Genomic DNA, 14,996 nt, shown 5'->3' on the forward strand with positions numbered 1-14,996 from the left:
GTCGCCCGGGCCAGGCCCGGCGGCGAACGCCAGCGACGGCGGCGGGGAGGGGGAGAGAGGGAGAGCTGGCGGAAGGGGAATCGGGGCGCGACCGGTCGCCCGTGGGGGCGCGCGGTCGCGAGAGGAGGAGAAGGGCTACTCACTCTGTTTCACCGGAGCTGGACCAGCCTTTTTACTTTGGTCCAAAAATTATAAAAGTTTCTAAATATGTGTTTTTTGAGCTTTTATGGCTTTTGGTGCTCCAAAAGCAATAAAAGCTAAAAAACACTTATTTAAAAGCTTTTATGGTTTTTTGGTCAAAGTAAAAAAACTGTAAAAGCAGAAGCAAAAATCCAAACAAACAGTGCCTAAGCTTGGAACCATGACTCTGCAAAGAAAAGTCTGATAGTCGACGAGCCGCGTGATTCTTTGAACGAGGGTCGGTTTGATCTAGTCCAACCTTGACGCCCTAGTCGTCCACAAGATCAAACTTGCTGTGTCTATATAAACGGCTTGCCACCGCGCCTTGCCATGCACAGTCACCTCGTAAGCAAGCAGCTACGAGGGCCTCAACAAGCAAACCTTGATTGTTGATTCGACATGGCGAAGTCGCCCATGGCGATCCTGGCTCTCGGGCTAGCAGCAGTAGTCCTATCTGGCGCCGGACTGGCGAGCGGCGATCCCGTGGAGAGCGTCGTCACCGACGCGTTCTTCGACGGGATCAAGTCCCAGGCCGCCGACGGCGGGTGCCCCGGCAAGAGCTTTTACACGCGCCAGTTTTTCCTGGACGGCGCCCAGGCGAACCCCGACTTCGGGAAAGGCGGCACCAGCGACGACGGCAAGAGGGAGATAGCCGCCTTCTTCGCCCACTTCACCCACGAGACTGGATGTAAGCTAAACGAAAGCACTCATATACCAACACTAGACGAGTTTAAACTTTAATTAGCTCTCCATAATTAAGCTGTCGATGTAACTTGTTACTTGTGTACAGACATGTGCTACATCGAGGAGAAGGACGGGGCGAGCCAGAACTACTGCGACACGAATTACCCGCTGTGGCCGTGTACCTCGGGGAAGGCGTACTACGGGCGCGGGCCGCTGCAGCTGACGTGGAACTACAACTACGGGGCGGCGGGGCAGAAGCTCGGCTTCAACGGGCTCGACAACCCGGAGAAGGTGGCGCAGGACCCGGCGTTGACGTTCCAGGCGGCGTTCTGGTTCTGGATGACCAACGTGCATCAGGTCGTGCCGCAGGGGTTCGGCGAGACGAGCAGGAAAATCAACAGTGGCGAGTGCAACGGCGGGAACGCGCCGGCGATGAACGCGCGGGCGAACTACTACGTGGAGTACTGCAAGCAGTTCGGGGTCGACCCGGGGAACAACCTCACTTGCTAGATTCTTGATCGACGCGCGAAAACATTATTTCAGACGATGCTCGTACTTACAGCTCTACCTCCCTGTGTATTCTGGGATCATCTCTATATTCTGTATATGTAATTTGGATTTCTGTATTCATATATCGGTAATATAAACATAATAAATAAACATTTCTTGACAGCATCCAAATGCTGCCAACATTTCATTATTCCAGAGTTTTTGATTATTTCGGAGAAGTGATTCTACTTTTTTCAGCAAAGTTGTTTTTCACTACTTTAACTATTCATTGTTTTTGATCCACCCCCCCCCCCCCCCTAGTTTTCCCTTCGTTTCGGGCCTGAGCAACCCCTTTGCTCTGTTCTGCTCACGGTAATAGCCGCGCAGTTCATTGTTCACGCCGAGTAGTAACCCTCCCCCCCCCCTCCTCCGCGCCCTCCTCTTCCATTTGTTGTACTACCTTTTCTACCTATCAATGGAAAGATACGCAAATGCATGTGTATTCATGAATTATTATTTTTACTTCAGAAAGTGATACTCCCTCTCTCTCAGGGCGTGCGCGTACCCCTAGGTCGTCAATTTGACCAACCAAATACAAATCATATATTACAAAAAATATACTAATATAAACTTCAGATGTTCTATTTTCAAACAGTATAATTTTTGTGTTATATAGTTTATATTAGGGTGATAAAATTGGCAACCTAGGTATACGCGCAGGACTTGTAAACTGAAACGGAGGAAGTATCAAATATTTCATTATTGCAGAAATTTAAATTATTTCAAAAAAGTGTTTTGCACTACTAAAAAAGATTAATTCAACTATTTCATAAAAGTGCTTAAAAATATTCTACTCCAGAAATTACAATTATTTTAGTACAATGATTTTAACAATTTCATATAAATGATTTCCAATATTTCATTGTTGTTGTAGGAAAACAACATGGTGATTCGGGGTGTGTTATCAACATGGTCAAAATCGAGATTATTGCGGATATCATTAGTCTAGCAAGCGCAACGAATATTTTAATTGGGGGGTCTGTACGATGACCTTATAGTGAAGTTTGTCATACTCCCTCCGTTCCTAAATATAAGTCTTTTTAGACATTTCAAATGGATTACAACATACGGATGCATGTAGATATATTTTAGAATGTAGATTCACTCATTTTGCTCCGTATGTAGCCACTTATTTGAATCTCTAGAAAGACTTATATTTGGGAATGGAGGGAGTACATGATAAGATTAAGTCATCAATGTTTTATGAATGGTCCAGTCGACTCGACGAAGCGTGACATGGTCTTATGTTAATAAGGCGTCGGGGGAGGTTCAGTGGCAGGCCCAAGTCAAACGAGGCTACTCGACATGCTCTCTAAACTTCTCTTTCTCAGTGTCGATCCGAGTTGAATGAGGCTCCTCGGACACTACCCTAGAGCTCTCTGGACGAGGCTTGAAGCTTCAGTGCTCCTCCCCCTTGATTTTTATTCAAGTGATACTGAGTGAGTTACAGGCCCTTGGGTCCTTTATAGGGGCTAGGGGTTCTTGACAAATGACCAAGGTTTTCCTTGAGATGGTAGGTTTGTTTTAGTGGAACAAAATATGTTTATTCATGCAAGATGTTTCAAGGCATACAAACAAAAAATACAGTAAATCACCAAGCCAAACATAGCGGTCAGCATCCACATAAGATGCAACCTCTTCTAGATTGAGATGGTACGTGAGAGGGATAGGATTGGTAACCTTTGGTCCATGGATCCATGATGGACTATGAGAGGGAGTGAGTCAGTCCATACCTCATTGTGAAAAGATCAATCATTCATATCCCTCGACCCTCTACTATCATGGGCTTTTCTTGTTGGGCTTCCTTCTTGACCTGGCTGCTTTTGCTCTTGTGCCATTCCTTTAAGTTTATATTTTTACTTGAGATTTTGCCCTACCTTTGCTCTGCCCCAGCCAAAATGCCCCATCTTATATTGCAATTGATAAAATGCCCCATCTGTGCTATGCCTCTAGATAAAATGCCTCAAACATACTTGATGATGTATCTTTACGGTATGATAGAAATATGAGGGTGGAAAATACCAAAATACCCCTAAACAAAAAACAAAATGTTAGCAGCCCATGCAATCTTGTTTGAATGCTCAAAAAATTTAAATTTTGTTCAAAAACCAACATGCCCAGAAAAATCTTAAAAAATTACAGAAAATCAAGTACGTTCACATAATGTTCTCTTACTTGGCCCATTAAGCCCATATCTTTGCCAGGGGTTGCCCGGAACCCCTTCCGGTGACCCAGTATCACCCAGAACACTTTCGGTGTCCAAATACCATTGTCCTATATATGAATCTATACCTCTCGACCATTTCGAGACTCCTCGTCATGTTCGTGATCTCATCCGGGACTCCGAACAAACTTCGGTCATCAAATCACATAACTCATAATACAAATCGTCATCGAACGTTAAGCGTGCGGACCCTACGGGTTCGAGAACTATGTAGACATGATCGAGACACATCTCCGGTCAATAACCAATAGCGGAACCTGGATGCTCATATTGGCTCCTACATATTCTACGAATATCTTTATCGGTCAAACCGCATAACAACGTACGTTGTTCCCTTTGTCATTGTATGTTACTTGCCCGAGATTCGATTGTCGGTATCATCATACCTAGTTCAATCTCGTTACCGGTAAGTCTATTTACTTGTTCCGTAATGCATCATCCCGTGACTAACTCATTAGTCACATTGCTTGCAAGGCTTATAGTGATGTGCATTACCGAGAGGGCCCAGAGATACCTCTCCGATACACGGAGTGACAAATCCTAATCTCCATCTATGCCAACCCAACAAACACCTTCGAAGACATATGTAGAGCATCTTTATAATCACCCAGTTACGTTGTGACGTTTGATAGCACACAAGGTGTTCCTCCGGTATTCGGGAGTTGCATAATCTCATAGTTAGAGGAACATGTATAAGTCATGATGAAAGCAATAGCAATAAAACTAAACGATCATTATGCTAAGCTAACGGATGGGTCTTGTCCATCACATCATTCTCTAATAATGTGATCCCATTCATCAAATGACAACACATGTCTATGGTCAGGAAACATAACCATATTTGATTAACGAGCTAGTCAAGTAGAGGCATACTAGGGACACTCTGTTTTGTCTATGTATTCACACATGTACTAAGTTTCCAGTTAATACAATTCTAGCATGAATAATAAACATTTATCATGATATAAGGAAATATAAATAACAACTTTATTATTGCCTCTAGGGCATATTTCCTTCAACTGTACCCCAGGGTAGGCCATGAAGGACCGACGACAGGAACGCGGGATCAAGGCCTCCCGTCGGCGTGTTCGCCCCCAGGGCAGGCCCTGCGGTGCGCACGGTGGACCGGAGGAGGGAGCTCGAGACGAGGGGCAAGCCGAGGACTTGTGGAGGCCGCTCCTCAGGAGATCTTGCTGGCGTGGCCGAAGGGATCCTGAAGAGCCATTGTCAACAAAGGTTGCAGCACACAGAAAAACTGATTAAAAGGCACTTACTCGTCTACGGCTATGTACTTCCTCTGCTTCAGCAGCCGGTAGGCGTCACCACTGCAGCTGGGAGGCCCCTTCCTTTTGTGGCGTGCCTCGAAGTTCAGGCGCAGTTGGCCGAAGCCTGGGGCGCGGCTGGCAGCACCTGGGTCGGGCAGCGGGGCCCCTGGGGTGGCGACCTCGGGAGCCCCGAGCTGCGTCAGTTCTCCGGCCACCACCTCGGGACTGCTCCCCCGAGCTTCATGGGCGGTGACCTCGTGAGCCTCGGGTCGCGCCAGCACCTCGATCGCCCCCTCAGGGCAACTCACCCGAGCTTCGGGGGCTGCCATCTCAGGAGCACCGGGCTGCGTCGCTTCGTCAGCAGCCGCCCTCGCAGCACCCGGCGGCGCCCACCCCCCTGCATCCACTTCCGGGGCGTGCGCCACAGGGACAACAGGCAGAGGAACCATGAGGACAGGGTTCTCGCGGGGCCCCTCAAGCCCAGCTTGGCACAACCCCCACTCGTCAAAGAGGGGCATCTGCCTCACGAACTCCACCTTGTTCGAGCAACAGTATAAGAGGCAGCCCTCCTCTGGGAGCGTGGCTGGCTCCGGATCGCCCATCAGAAGCTCAAGCACAGTGCACAGCGCCACGGGAGGAGGCGCGGGCGCGTGGAGCCTCATGGGGTCCTTGCTGCAGGCAAGGGTCCACATTGGTCGAGAGTGGCACTGGAGAGGGGCAATACGGCACTGGATGAACTCCTTCACCATCATGGGCGCCGTCGCCCCAAGCTCCTTCAACCTAGTCAGCCGGCGCCAGACGTGGGCCGGCCGAGGGTCGGCAAGCTTCCTGTGCACCCACCCGGAGTTGGGTACTGCCAGCGCCCGGGGAAGCAAGAGTAGGGAGTTGAGCACCCCGACGTCCACGAACACCCACCGCTTCCGGAATCCACTTACAACTGGCGAGAGCTCGAAGTCGATCCCTGAGCCGGCCGTCGCCGCCACAGCCTGGAAGGTCACGCACCCCGAGCACTGACGTGCATCGGTCAGATGAAGCGAGAAGAAATGGCGAAACAAGGCCACGGAGGGAGTGATGCCCATCACGGCCTCACAGACGAAGGCGAAGACAGCAAGGAGAATAATGGATTGGGGATCTAGATGCAGCGCGTGGACTTGGTAATGCGAGATTATAGCGTTGAAGAAAGCAGAGAAGGGGGAATCAGGCCTGCCAGGAGGGCGTGGAGATGAATGGGGATCTCGGTGGCCGCCATGTCGACCATGGCGCGGGAAGCAGGCCAAGCCACCATCGCATTCCATTCATTGGAACTGGCGGCAAGCGCCGGGCGGATCTTGTCCAGCATCTCCCGACTGACCACCGTCGACCGCTCGAGGGCGGGCTCGAAGGCCGGCGGGGATTCGATCGGGGCGCGGGCCTTCCCGCTCTTATTCCTCGTCATCCTCGGCGACATGTCGGAAGGGGAGGACCGACGCTGGCATCGGAGCTGAGAAGGTGGAGGAGCCAAGGGAGCGCGCAGCAAGCAATGAAGACGAAGCTGAGCCGGCAATGGTGGCCGCCAAACTCTGTGAATATCAAGGCTGCGTGGGAAAGTGGGGGTGCACATGTCCCATCAATCGCCACGCGTCGACCAAGGCCGCAGGCGGTTAGGGCCCGCGGCGCTCCGCACTTGCCCTTTGGCTTCGCCTCGAAGCCAAGTTCGAGCGCACCTTGGGCCTGGGGGCTACTGTCGGCGTCCTGGGAACGGGGGTACCCAGACTTGCTTGCCTGCGGCCCACGGCGTGGCTCCATCAACAGCCCGGTACGACCTAGCTTCACCAGCAATAACTCATGACCCTCGTGAGGGGCCAAGCCTCGCGAGGCGGACGGCACCAAGACCTTCCTGGGGGCGGCCTCACTAGGCTGGCTCCTGAGGAGCGGAGATATCAATGCAAGGTGCACCTCGTGAGGTTCACATGACGTGAGCTATGACGACCAAGGGCAGGCGGGCGCCAGCGGGCATAGTGTACCAGCTTCCTCTTTGGTGCTAAGGAGGCAAGCGCAGGCGCGGAGTCCCGAGGGATCAAGCAAAGGTTTCCATATCGGTGCAACAAGCCTAAGACCGCCAGGACGGCAGGACGGAGGTCATCACGGAGCCCACCGTGGCGTCACCACCAGAGCCCTTTGCAGGCGAAGACTACTTTTGTCAGGATAGCTTGTACTAGTTGTTCCCTTCAAATTTGGCCGTTGTAGGATCCCTTCCCGCCTACATTTGGGAAGAGGACCAAGGCCACTATAAATAGGACTTGCCACCACCATAGAGGGCATGGATCAATTCCACCCGAACCACATCACCTCACCTCCTGAGGCTGTTAATCCACTGTACTAGTTCATCCTTAGCCCCTCGAGGCAATCGACCACAAAGCTGGAGTAGGGTATTACACCGCAAGGTGGCCCGAACCAGGATAACTGCTGCGTCTCTTGTCCCTAGGGTTCGTCGAGCTAGGCTGTGGAATCGTTGAGCAGGCAGACTGGGAAGAGAGAGTTCTTCGCACGCACCCCAGAGTTCGAACCTCTCAAGGGTCTGCGGAACCCTGAATCCGACAACCATCACCACAATATAAAGTGTGCCTTTGTTTGGGACTGGGGCTATACGTAAGTCGCCTGAATATATATTTTGGGTAAGCCAATTTTGTGGGCTGTTGGATTAAGATTCGACAGTCATCCTTCTTCTTCTTCCTCCTCCTCCAACCACTGCTCCTCCCACAGAATCAACCTACCCAAATTGTAAATTCGGCCAACTCACCTATAGCTATTGTAGTCTTGTACTACATGGTTATTTGTTCGGAAACACTAACGTCCACACGTGTGGGCGTTTGCATTTCGCCCACACGCGTGGATCCGCGTCCGTTTGTGGGTGCACGAATCTTGGCATGTTTGTGGTGGCATGTAGGACTGGGCTCACGTCCGTTTCACCACACGGAGGGGCCAATGTGTGGGCGTTTAGCAGTTCGCCCACACGCCCGTTTTCACTCACGCACAAGGGCTAGTGTGTGGGCATTCACCCGGTCGCCCACACGTCCGTTTCACCACATGGAGGGGCCGATGTGTGAGCGTTTAGCAGTTCGCCCACACGCCAGTTTTCACTCACGCACAAGGGCTGTTGTGTGGGCATTTGCCATCTCGCCCACACGCCCGTCTCCCCTCCCACACCCAAGCTGCCAGTTGCCATGCGTTTTGCAGTGTACATGGCAACTACCCTAGTGTGCTTGTAAGCAGATGACAACTCTCTCTCTTTTTTTTACCTGAATATGTCAGTTGCCATATATTTTGCAGGGGTACACGACAACTGCCCTAGTGTGCTTGCAAGCAGATGACAACTCTCTCTTTTACCCGAACATGTTGTTTTGCCATGTCTCTTTGTAGCGTTACACGACAACTGCCTAATGTTAGTAGGTGGCAACTCCTAAGGTTTTTAAATCATGGCAACTGTAGTAAACCAGACCATACATGGCAACTGCTTAGTGTTAGTAGGTGGCAACCTCTAAAGTTTTCAAATCATGACAACTATAGTAAATCAGACCATACATGACAACAGCTGCAGTTGTCCAAAATGGCATCTGACACTTGACCTGAGATGACAACTGCAGTTGAGCAACCATGGCAACTGTAGTTGTCCGACATGGCAACTGTAGTTCAGCGACATGGCAACTGTAGGTAAACGGACATTGAAGAGGGTTCGGACCATGGCAACTGCAGGGACGCGTGGTGACTGTCACGCTGGACGCGCGGGACCGTGAGGTAGGTGGCTGAGAGAGGTCGTGTGTGCGTTATGCATTTTGCCCACACGTAGGCATGTGAGAGGGACCGCAAGGCATGTGTGGTAGTTATCGTCGTCCTATTTGTTTCATTTTCTTTGTACTCAATAAATAACTTACATATAGCTATTGTAGCCTCCAGCCAGTTTGAGCCTGATCTCCGGCCGACCCTGTCCGCCTCGCTCTGCAATTGCCATGGCCATCCCTTGACACGCGGCACGGAGGAGCGTTGACAAAGGAACAGAGTGGCCATGTGAGCAGGGTCAACGCAGGTGATCCGTCCCTAGTCACCATGGTTCCCAGTTGAGACCCTACCCAGACTGAACTGCACCTGTCACCCCGTTTCGCCTCTGGCAAGATGCCCGCCACAGTACCACCGACGGCCTTCTCGACCCTGCGCGTGCAGGTGCGCCTTCCCCAGTCGCCACGAGCCCAGCCAGAATCCCCACCCAAGCCCCAAGCCCCAAGCTGCGCGTGCGCCGGCCGACCAAGGGAATAAGCGGAACCTTCCGTTCCGACTTCCATATGCAGTGATTGCGGCAACCCAGAATATCACAGATACAGGCATACAGCGACAGTCCACGTGGTCGCACGCAGGAGGAAATGGAATGCTGTTGCGATCCTGGTTTGTGATGATGGATCAACTTTCATATTGAACCGATCGAATCAGAGAGAGGCGGACGATGATCGAGGCGAAGCCCACCTTGCTCGTGCCCCGGCGCATTCCGCGGCGCCGAACTGGCCAGACGCCTCGACGGTCGGCCTATAAGTGGAGCCAGATGGCACCCTCCCGGTTAAGTAACTCCGTGATCGACAGCTCTGTTCCATCCAGTCACGAAGCAGAGGAGAGAGCTGTACTCCTACGTCGGTAGGCTCATAGCTGGGGAGATGGTGCTCAACGGCGCCCTGTTCTTGCTCGTCTGCGCGGCTGCTCGAGCTGCTGCGTCGGGCGGAGACGGTGAGAGCCCCTCCATGCATGATTAATTACAGTTTCTACGTTCGTCTGTCAATTACTGCATCCGCTTTTTGACAGTAAATTACTGCATCTTTATCCTTCTTGATGTTCTTACGGATTTCTCAAGCTGTTAGTACTAGCGGCACAGATCGTACTGTTCCGGTTGTGTTAGCATGCCTGAAGGACAATACGATCACCTTGTTTTATGTGTACTACATTGTTGTTTAATTGGGTGCATTACTGTCAGAACGAGTGTATCATTTCCCAGCAATGCTAGTGTCGACTTGCTAGTAGCTCCGTGATTCAAGTCAGGGCCTCTGCATTCTTACGCGTGTCGGGCTAGTTTACTGCTGAAGAATCATATCATGCGAGGTCTAGAGGCCCCAGTTACTTCTCTTGGTACAGTAACAGCGTTGCTTTACCGTGTCGCGAGTTACAGCCTCTTTTTTCTAGTACAATTACTGAATACTACTCCCTCCGTTTCTAAATATTTGTCTTTCTAGACATTTCAACAAATGACTACATACGGAGCAAAATGAATGAATCTACACTCTAAAATATGTCTAGAAAAACAAATATTTAAGAACGGAGGGAGTACAAACCTGAGATGATCTGACAGTAATGCAAACCTGCAGGCCCGCTGCTGAACGGGAACTTCGAGCAGGCGCCGAACAGGTCGCAGATGAACGGCTCGAGGGTGACGGGGAAGTACGCGATCCCGCACTGGAAGGCCACCGGGTTCGTGGAGTACATCGAGTGCGGCGCGAAGCAGGACCACATGGTCCTCGTAGTGCCTGAGGGCAGGCACGCCGTGCGGCTGGGCACGGAATCCTCGATCGAGCACCAGCTCAGCGTGACGCGGGGCAAGTACTACTCCGTCACCTTCAGCGCGGCGCGCACCTGCGCCCAGTCCGAGAAGCTGCGCGTGTCGATCGTCCCCGGCGACGTCTCCGGCGGCGAGCTCCCCGTCCAGACGGTGTACACCAGCAGCGGCTGGGACTCGTACGCCTGGGCCTTCAAGGCCCAGCAGGGCGTCGTGTCGCTCATCATCCACCACGGGGACGACCAGGTGGACGACCCCGCCTGCGGCCCCATCGTCGACGCCGTCGCCATCAGAATGCTCAACCCTCCCCACGCCACCCACCGTAAGATACACACGATATCGTTCACTATATCTACAAAATCTCATTACGTTACGGACTTCTTACTACTCTACGCCTGTATGACATGTGCAGAGAACATGCTGATCAACGGGGACTTCGAGGAGGGGCCGTACATGACCCCGGGGTCGCCGTGGGGGGTGCTGGTGCCGCCCATGGACGAGGACGCCACGTCGCCGCTGCCGGGGTGGGCGATCATGTCCCACTCCAAGGTGGTCAAGTACATCGACGCGGCGCACTTCCGGGTGCCGCACGGCTCCCGCGCCGTGGAGCTGGTGGCCGGCGTGGAGGTGGCGCTGCTGCAGGAGGTGGCCACCGTGCCCGGCAGGTCCTACAGGCTGCAGTTCTCGGTGGGCGACGCCGGCAACAGGTGCGCGGCGTCGCCCATGAGCGTGCAGGTGGCCACGGCGTACGGGAGCAAGCGCGTGTCGTACGAGTCCCACGGCACCGGCGGCCACGTGCGCGACAAGCTCGACTTCAAGGCGGAGGGGAACAGCACCCGGGTGGTGTTCTACAGCACGGGCTACCACACCGCGTCCGACCGCAGCGGCACGCTCTGTGGCCCCGTCGTCGACGACGTCTCCCTCGTCAGTGTTTCGCACCCGCATGCTCGCCGGTTGCTCCGCTGATGCGCCTCGCAGGAGCCGGTGCTTTTTTTTTTCTTGATGAGTTGGGAGCCCGTGCTTATGTGTGCTGCTAGAATGTGAGTTTCTCGGGAGAGAGCGGCTCGGAAGCGGAAAATTGACTGCTGAGAATGAGATGATAGTTGTTGCGTGACAACAGACTTAACATTGCCTCAACAGATTGATCATGATTCACTGCAAACAGTACCACCGTAATCGGCTGGAAACATCACCAACAGCTGCAATGTTACGTTTTTTTTCTCACTTTTCCTTTTCAGATCACTTTCTCTGCGTATGAAATGCTGAGTATGTGCCCCTGTCAGTACATGTGTTCTACTGTAAATTCAGTTTGGCATGTCGTTGTTGTAACTCCAAACTATTGCCGCTACACTGTAACAGCAAAATTGCACAATTCAGTGACGAGATTGGGTGAGGGGCAAGACGTTTAACCGAGCAGTGATTTAGTAGAGGGATTGTGGAGGTGAATGAATTAGTGGGGATCATCCAACCCCTGCGTGGATTGCATCGCCACCAGCAGAAAAAGGACCGTGGAAAGCAGGAAATTCCACTATCCAGTGACGAGAGATTCTTGGAGCAGTAGCTTCAGGTCCTCAAGCCTGTAAATAATTAACAGATGTGGTTTACCTGATGAAAAGAGACTAAAAGAGGCAAAATCACTACCTACCTCACATTACTAAGGTCGGGATAGGTTGCAATTGCATCCTTGAAATCCTACAGAAAATTCAGGAGATCAAGCACCTGGGATGTTGAACTGAGCACTAATTTGTAGCTAAGCTTGATCTTACTTGGTTAGCAGTTGAAGGTGTGTATGTTATTATACATGACATTCCTGCTCCTTTTGCTGCCTATCAAAAGAAAGGCATCTCGTGTTCAAAAGCGTACGTTTAGTAAGTTAAATAAAAAATTGGAAGACCTACTTGTAGTCCAATGACACTGTCTTCTACTACAAGGCAGTTCTTGCTTTCCAAACCTAGTTTCTGCATCGAACAATTAAGTCGTTAACCCGACCAATTTGGAAAAATCTCAAGTAAAGTTCAACATGATCTGCTCCAGTTGTGCTCACTACCTTTGCTGCTGTAATATATATCGATGGATCGGGTTTTTTCATTTTAACATCATCGCCTGCAATATGAAACGATCAAGAATTTTGAATGCCATGGAATCACTTATCATAGCTTTCAGAATATAGCCACCCACCAAACAACAAATAATTGCATGTGCATTCAAATAGGATCTGGCCTTAGCCGGGTGAAAAATGTAAGCTAAAACACATCTCAACCTTTACTAGACTTTATATTATTCATTTCACTGATTTCTTCTTTTTCTTGACCGTGTCACTGGCCATTGTAATATTTTATTTGAACTAATACAAAATTGTAAAACAAAAAAACAACTAGGATGGCTGGTATGAAAACTTTGTAAAGACAATCCTGCACGCTGATTCACATTTTGGTGATCTTTGCCAGTTAACCTCAAAACAACAACCTGTTTTGAAATATATACGGTAGAACATAATCTACCTTCAATTTTTTTTAAAAACCCTAAAAACAACCATGGTAAACATGATCAAAGAAGTAAAAACAACCAGAACTATACCGGCGAGGAAGCAGTCCAGACCATTGAATCTTTCCTATAAAACCATACAATTGTAAAGAAATGGAATCTCAACCGAGAAAATGAAATTCATGTCAGAAATATAAGAAACACAACATGAGTCAAATGCAACTTACAAGTCCAAGAAGATTTTCAAGACACAACACCACTGAACTTTTAGTTGCCGCAGAGCAAACAGCAAGCTTGATGCCCTACACCATTATACCAAAGTCACCTCATTTTTTTTAAATAGCCCCATACTATTGTAATTTAATAGGAACATTAAATAAGAATTCACCAAGTGTACACTACAAAAACGATTAAGTGAAATATATTATATGTTCCAAAGCAGTTTACTGCATGACGAAAACACTAGCACAAAGCACAATAGATCTTCCAGTAAGTATTACCGCACCCTTAACTTCATCCATCAGCCGCAAAACACCAGGTCTAGGCTCCACCTAGCATACAGAGCTGAAAATCAGTATGAGATGATGAGTAAGAATTTCTCAACGTATACACTTCACTTACAGTTCCAGATTTGATTATTGCTTTGTACCTCTCTGTTTTCCAGTCCTGCAAAAATGTACTTCTGTAAAATTCATGGATTCTTAGACATGGTTCGAAGCATTTGTACTTCTTGAAAAAGGATAATGAGGAGCTAATGCATTTGATTTAGAACCAAGGACATAAGAAATCTGACCTGAATAACGTCAACTAACTTCTCCCTGTCTTCGTCACTTGAAGGTGCTGTCTCCAATATCTTTGAAGTAGGCCACCCATTTTCTCCAAAGTACCTGGAAAATATTGAAACCAATTCAGAACCAATATCCACACGCTAATCATCAACTACTTAAACAGCATGTGGACCCTAGCATGCCCTGCCCTGCAACATCACTTATTCCCATTCAAACTATTTGCCACATTTTTTTTCGAAACATTAAACTTTGCACACCATTCTAATGACCAACTGCATCCTGCATATAATGCAGGTAAGCAAGAATTCAGATTGTGAAATCGAAATGCCAGCAACAAATGGTGGGAGGCTGATCGCAAACTCAATCAAAGCGCAATTACCGAGGCAAAATATCACACGCGGAATGCCACACGCGAAGGAATCGTCAAGCTTGCGGGCGGTGACGTACCATCGCATCTTGGGCTTCCCGCCGCCGATGCGGTTCTGGAGGTCGTCATAGAAGGCCTCGTCCCAGTACAGCGGCGTGTCGGCGTCGGCCGCGGGCGGGCAGCGGACCCCGAAGTGCGCGAAGGCGTCGTTGTAGGCCTGCCGGTGGAGGTGCTCCGACTCCAGTATGACGCCGTCGCAGTCGAAGATCAGGGCGTCGAGCGACCGCGGCGGGGAGGCCGAGGCGGAGGCGACGAGCGAGGACGTGCGGGTGAGGCGGAGGCGGACCGCGGGGAGGCTGGAAGGGGGGCGGTGGCTGAAGAAGCTGCGGCGAGCCGTGGCAGCGACGGCGGCCGGGGCGAAGGAGGTGGGGGCGAGAAGGGAAGTGGACGCCATGCCCATGGGAGGCATCGGAGATGCGAACGGAGATCAGGAGATGGAACGGAATAGGCGCGAATGGTTCGAGAATGGCTGCTTATCTACCTGCCACTTTTTCGCCGTGGTGTCTTTCTTATCGCGTATGAGAGGAGGGAAATAATTCCCAAACTGTTCCCTTCACTTGGGCCTGTAGACAGGTGCGGTCCTTGAAGTGGTGTGATCTCAAGCAGCAAGCAGACAACGCACAGTTTTGACCCCATGTTTAGTTTTTCCCTAGGGTTTCTCTAGGGTACCCGATCTCCTCTGGCGACGCACGCCAGAGTCCACCAAAAAAGTCTCCGGCGGCTGAGATCTCTTGGTCCTCGGTGAGTCCTACCTTTGTGCCAAGGCGGAGGGCGTCTGTCATAGCGGGCGTGGTTTCAGTTGGAATGCAGGGGAAGGGAGGAGATG

At 50.7% G+C, this 14,996-nt stretch overlaps 3 protein-coding genes across 3 annotated transcripts; 2 read left to right on the forward strand and 1 right to left on the reverse strand.

The window, feature by feature from the left end:
• Positions 1 to 501: 501 nt before the first annotated feature.
• Positions 502 to 1,540, forward strand: LOC543492 (chitinase 5). Its single transcript, XM_044472452.1, has 2 exons — positions 502 to 868; positions 971 to 1,540. The coding sequence occupies exons 1-2, from the start codon at positions 580 to 582 to the stop codon at positions 1,372 to 1,374; spliced, it is 693 nt and encodes a 230-aa protein (XP_044328387.1). The 5' UTR covers positions 502 to 579; the 3' UTR covers positions 1,375 to 1,540.
• Positions 1,541 to 9,226: 7,686 nt separating this feature from the next.
• Positions 9,227 to 11,663, forward strand: LOC123053758 (uncharacterized). The gene is made up of 3 exons (XM_044477303.1): positions 9,227 to 9,651; positions 10,284 to 10,793; positions 10,884 to 11,663. Exons 1-3 carry the CDS (start codon positions 9,582 to 9,584, stop codon positions 11,435 to 11,437), a joined length of 1,134 nt encoding a protein of 377 aa, XP_044333238.1. The 5' UTR covers positions 9,227 to 9,581; the 3' UTR covers positions 11,438 to 11,663.
• On the reverse strand, positions 11,661 to 14,687 carry LOC123053759 (haloacid dehalogenase-like hydrolase domain-containing protein At4g39970). The gene is made up of 11 exons (XM_044477305.1): positions 14,191 to 14,687; positions 13,749 to 13,842; positions 13,577 to 13,621; positions 13,456 to 13,506; positions 13,183 to 13,257; positions 13,049 to 13,082; positions 12,519 to 12,574; positions 12,370 to 12,429; positions 12,238 to 12,297; positions 12,117 to 12,163; positions 11,661 to 12,048 (listed from the first exon to the last, which is right to left on the reverse strand). Exons 1-11 carry the CDS (start codon positions 14,577 to 14,579, stop codon positions 12,000 to 12,002), a joined length of 960 nt encoding a protein of 319 aa, XP_044333240.1. The 5' UTR covers positions 14,580 to 14,687; the 3' UTR covers positions 11,661 to 11,999.
• Between the last annotated feature and the right edge of the window lie 309 nt (positions 14,688 to 14,996).

This window comes from Triticum aestivum, chromosome 2D, assembly GCF_018294505.1.
Source record: "Triticum aestivum cultivar Chinese Spring chromosome 2D, IWGSC CS RefSeq v2.1, whole genome shotgun sequence".
In the NCBI taxonomy this organism is placed as follows: domain Eukaryota; kingdom Viridiplantae; phylum Streptophyta; class Magnoliopsida; order Poales; family Poaceae; genus Triticum; species Triticum aestivum.

Coding starts and splice junctions, on each gene's coding strand:
- LOC123053758 (XM_044477303.1), top strand. CDS start 9,582: ATGGTGCTCAACGGCGCCCTGTTCTTGCTCGTCTGCGCGGCTGCTCGA. Junction 9,652..10,283: donor TGCTGCGTCGGGCGGAGACG/GTGAGAGCCCCT, acceptor GCAAACCTGCAG/GCCCGCTGCTGAACGGGAAC. Junction 10,794..10,883: donor CCCTCCCCACGCCACCCACC/GTAAGATACACA, acceptor TGACATGTGCAG/AGAACATGCTGATCAACGGG.
- LOC543492 (XM_044472452.1), top strand. CDS start 580: ATGGCGAAGTCGCCCATGGCGATCCTGGCTCTCGGGCTAGCAGCAGTA. Junction 869..970: donor CTTCACCCACGAGACTGGAT/GTAAGCTAAACG, acceptor ACTTGTGTACAG/ACATGTGCTACATCGAGGAG.
- LOC123053759 (XM_044477305.1), bottom strand. CDS start 14,579: ATGCCTCCCATGGGCATGGCGTCCACTTCCCTTCTCGCCCCCACCTCC. Junction 13,622..13,748: donor AGTTAGTTGACGTTATTCAG/GTCAGATTTCTT, acceptor ACATTTTTGCAG/GACTGGAAAACAGAGAGGTA. Junction 12,298..12,369: donor ACAGTGTCATTGGACTACAA/GTAGGTCTTCCA, acceptor TTCTTTTGATAG/GCAGCAAAAGGAGCAGGAAT.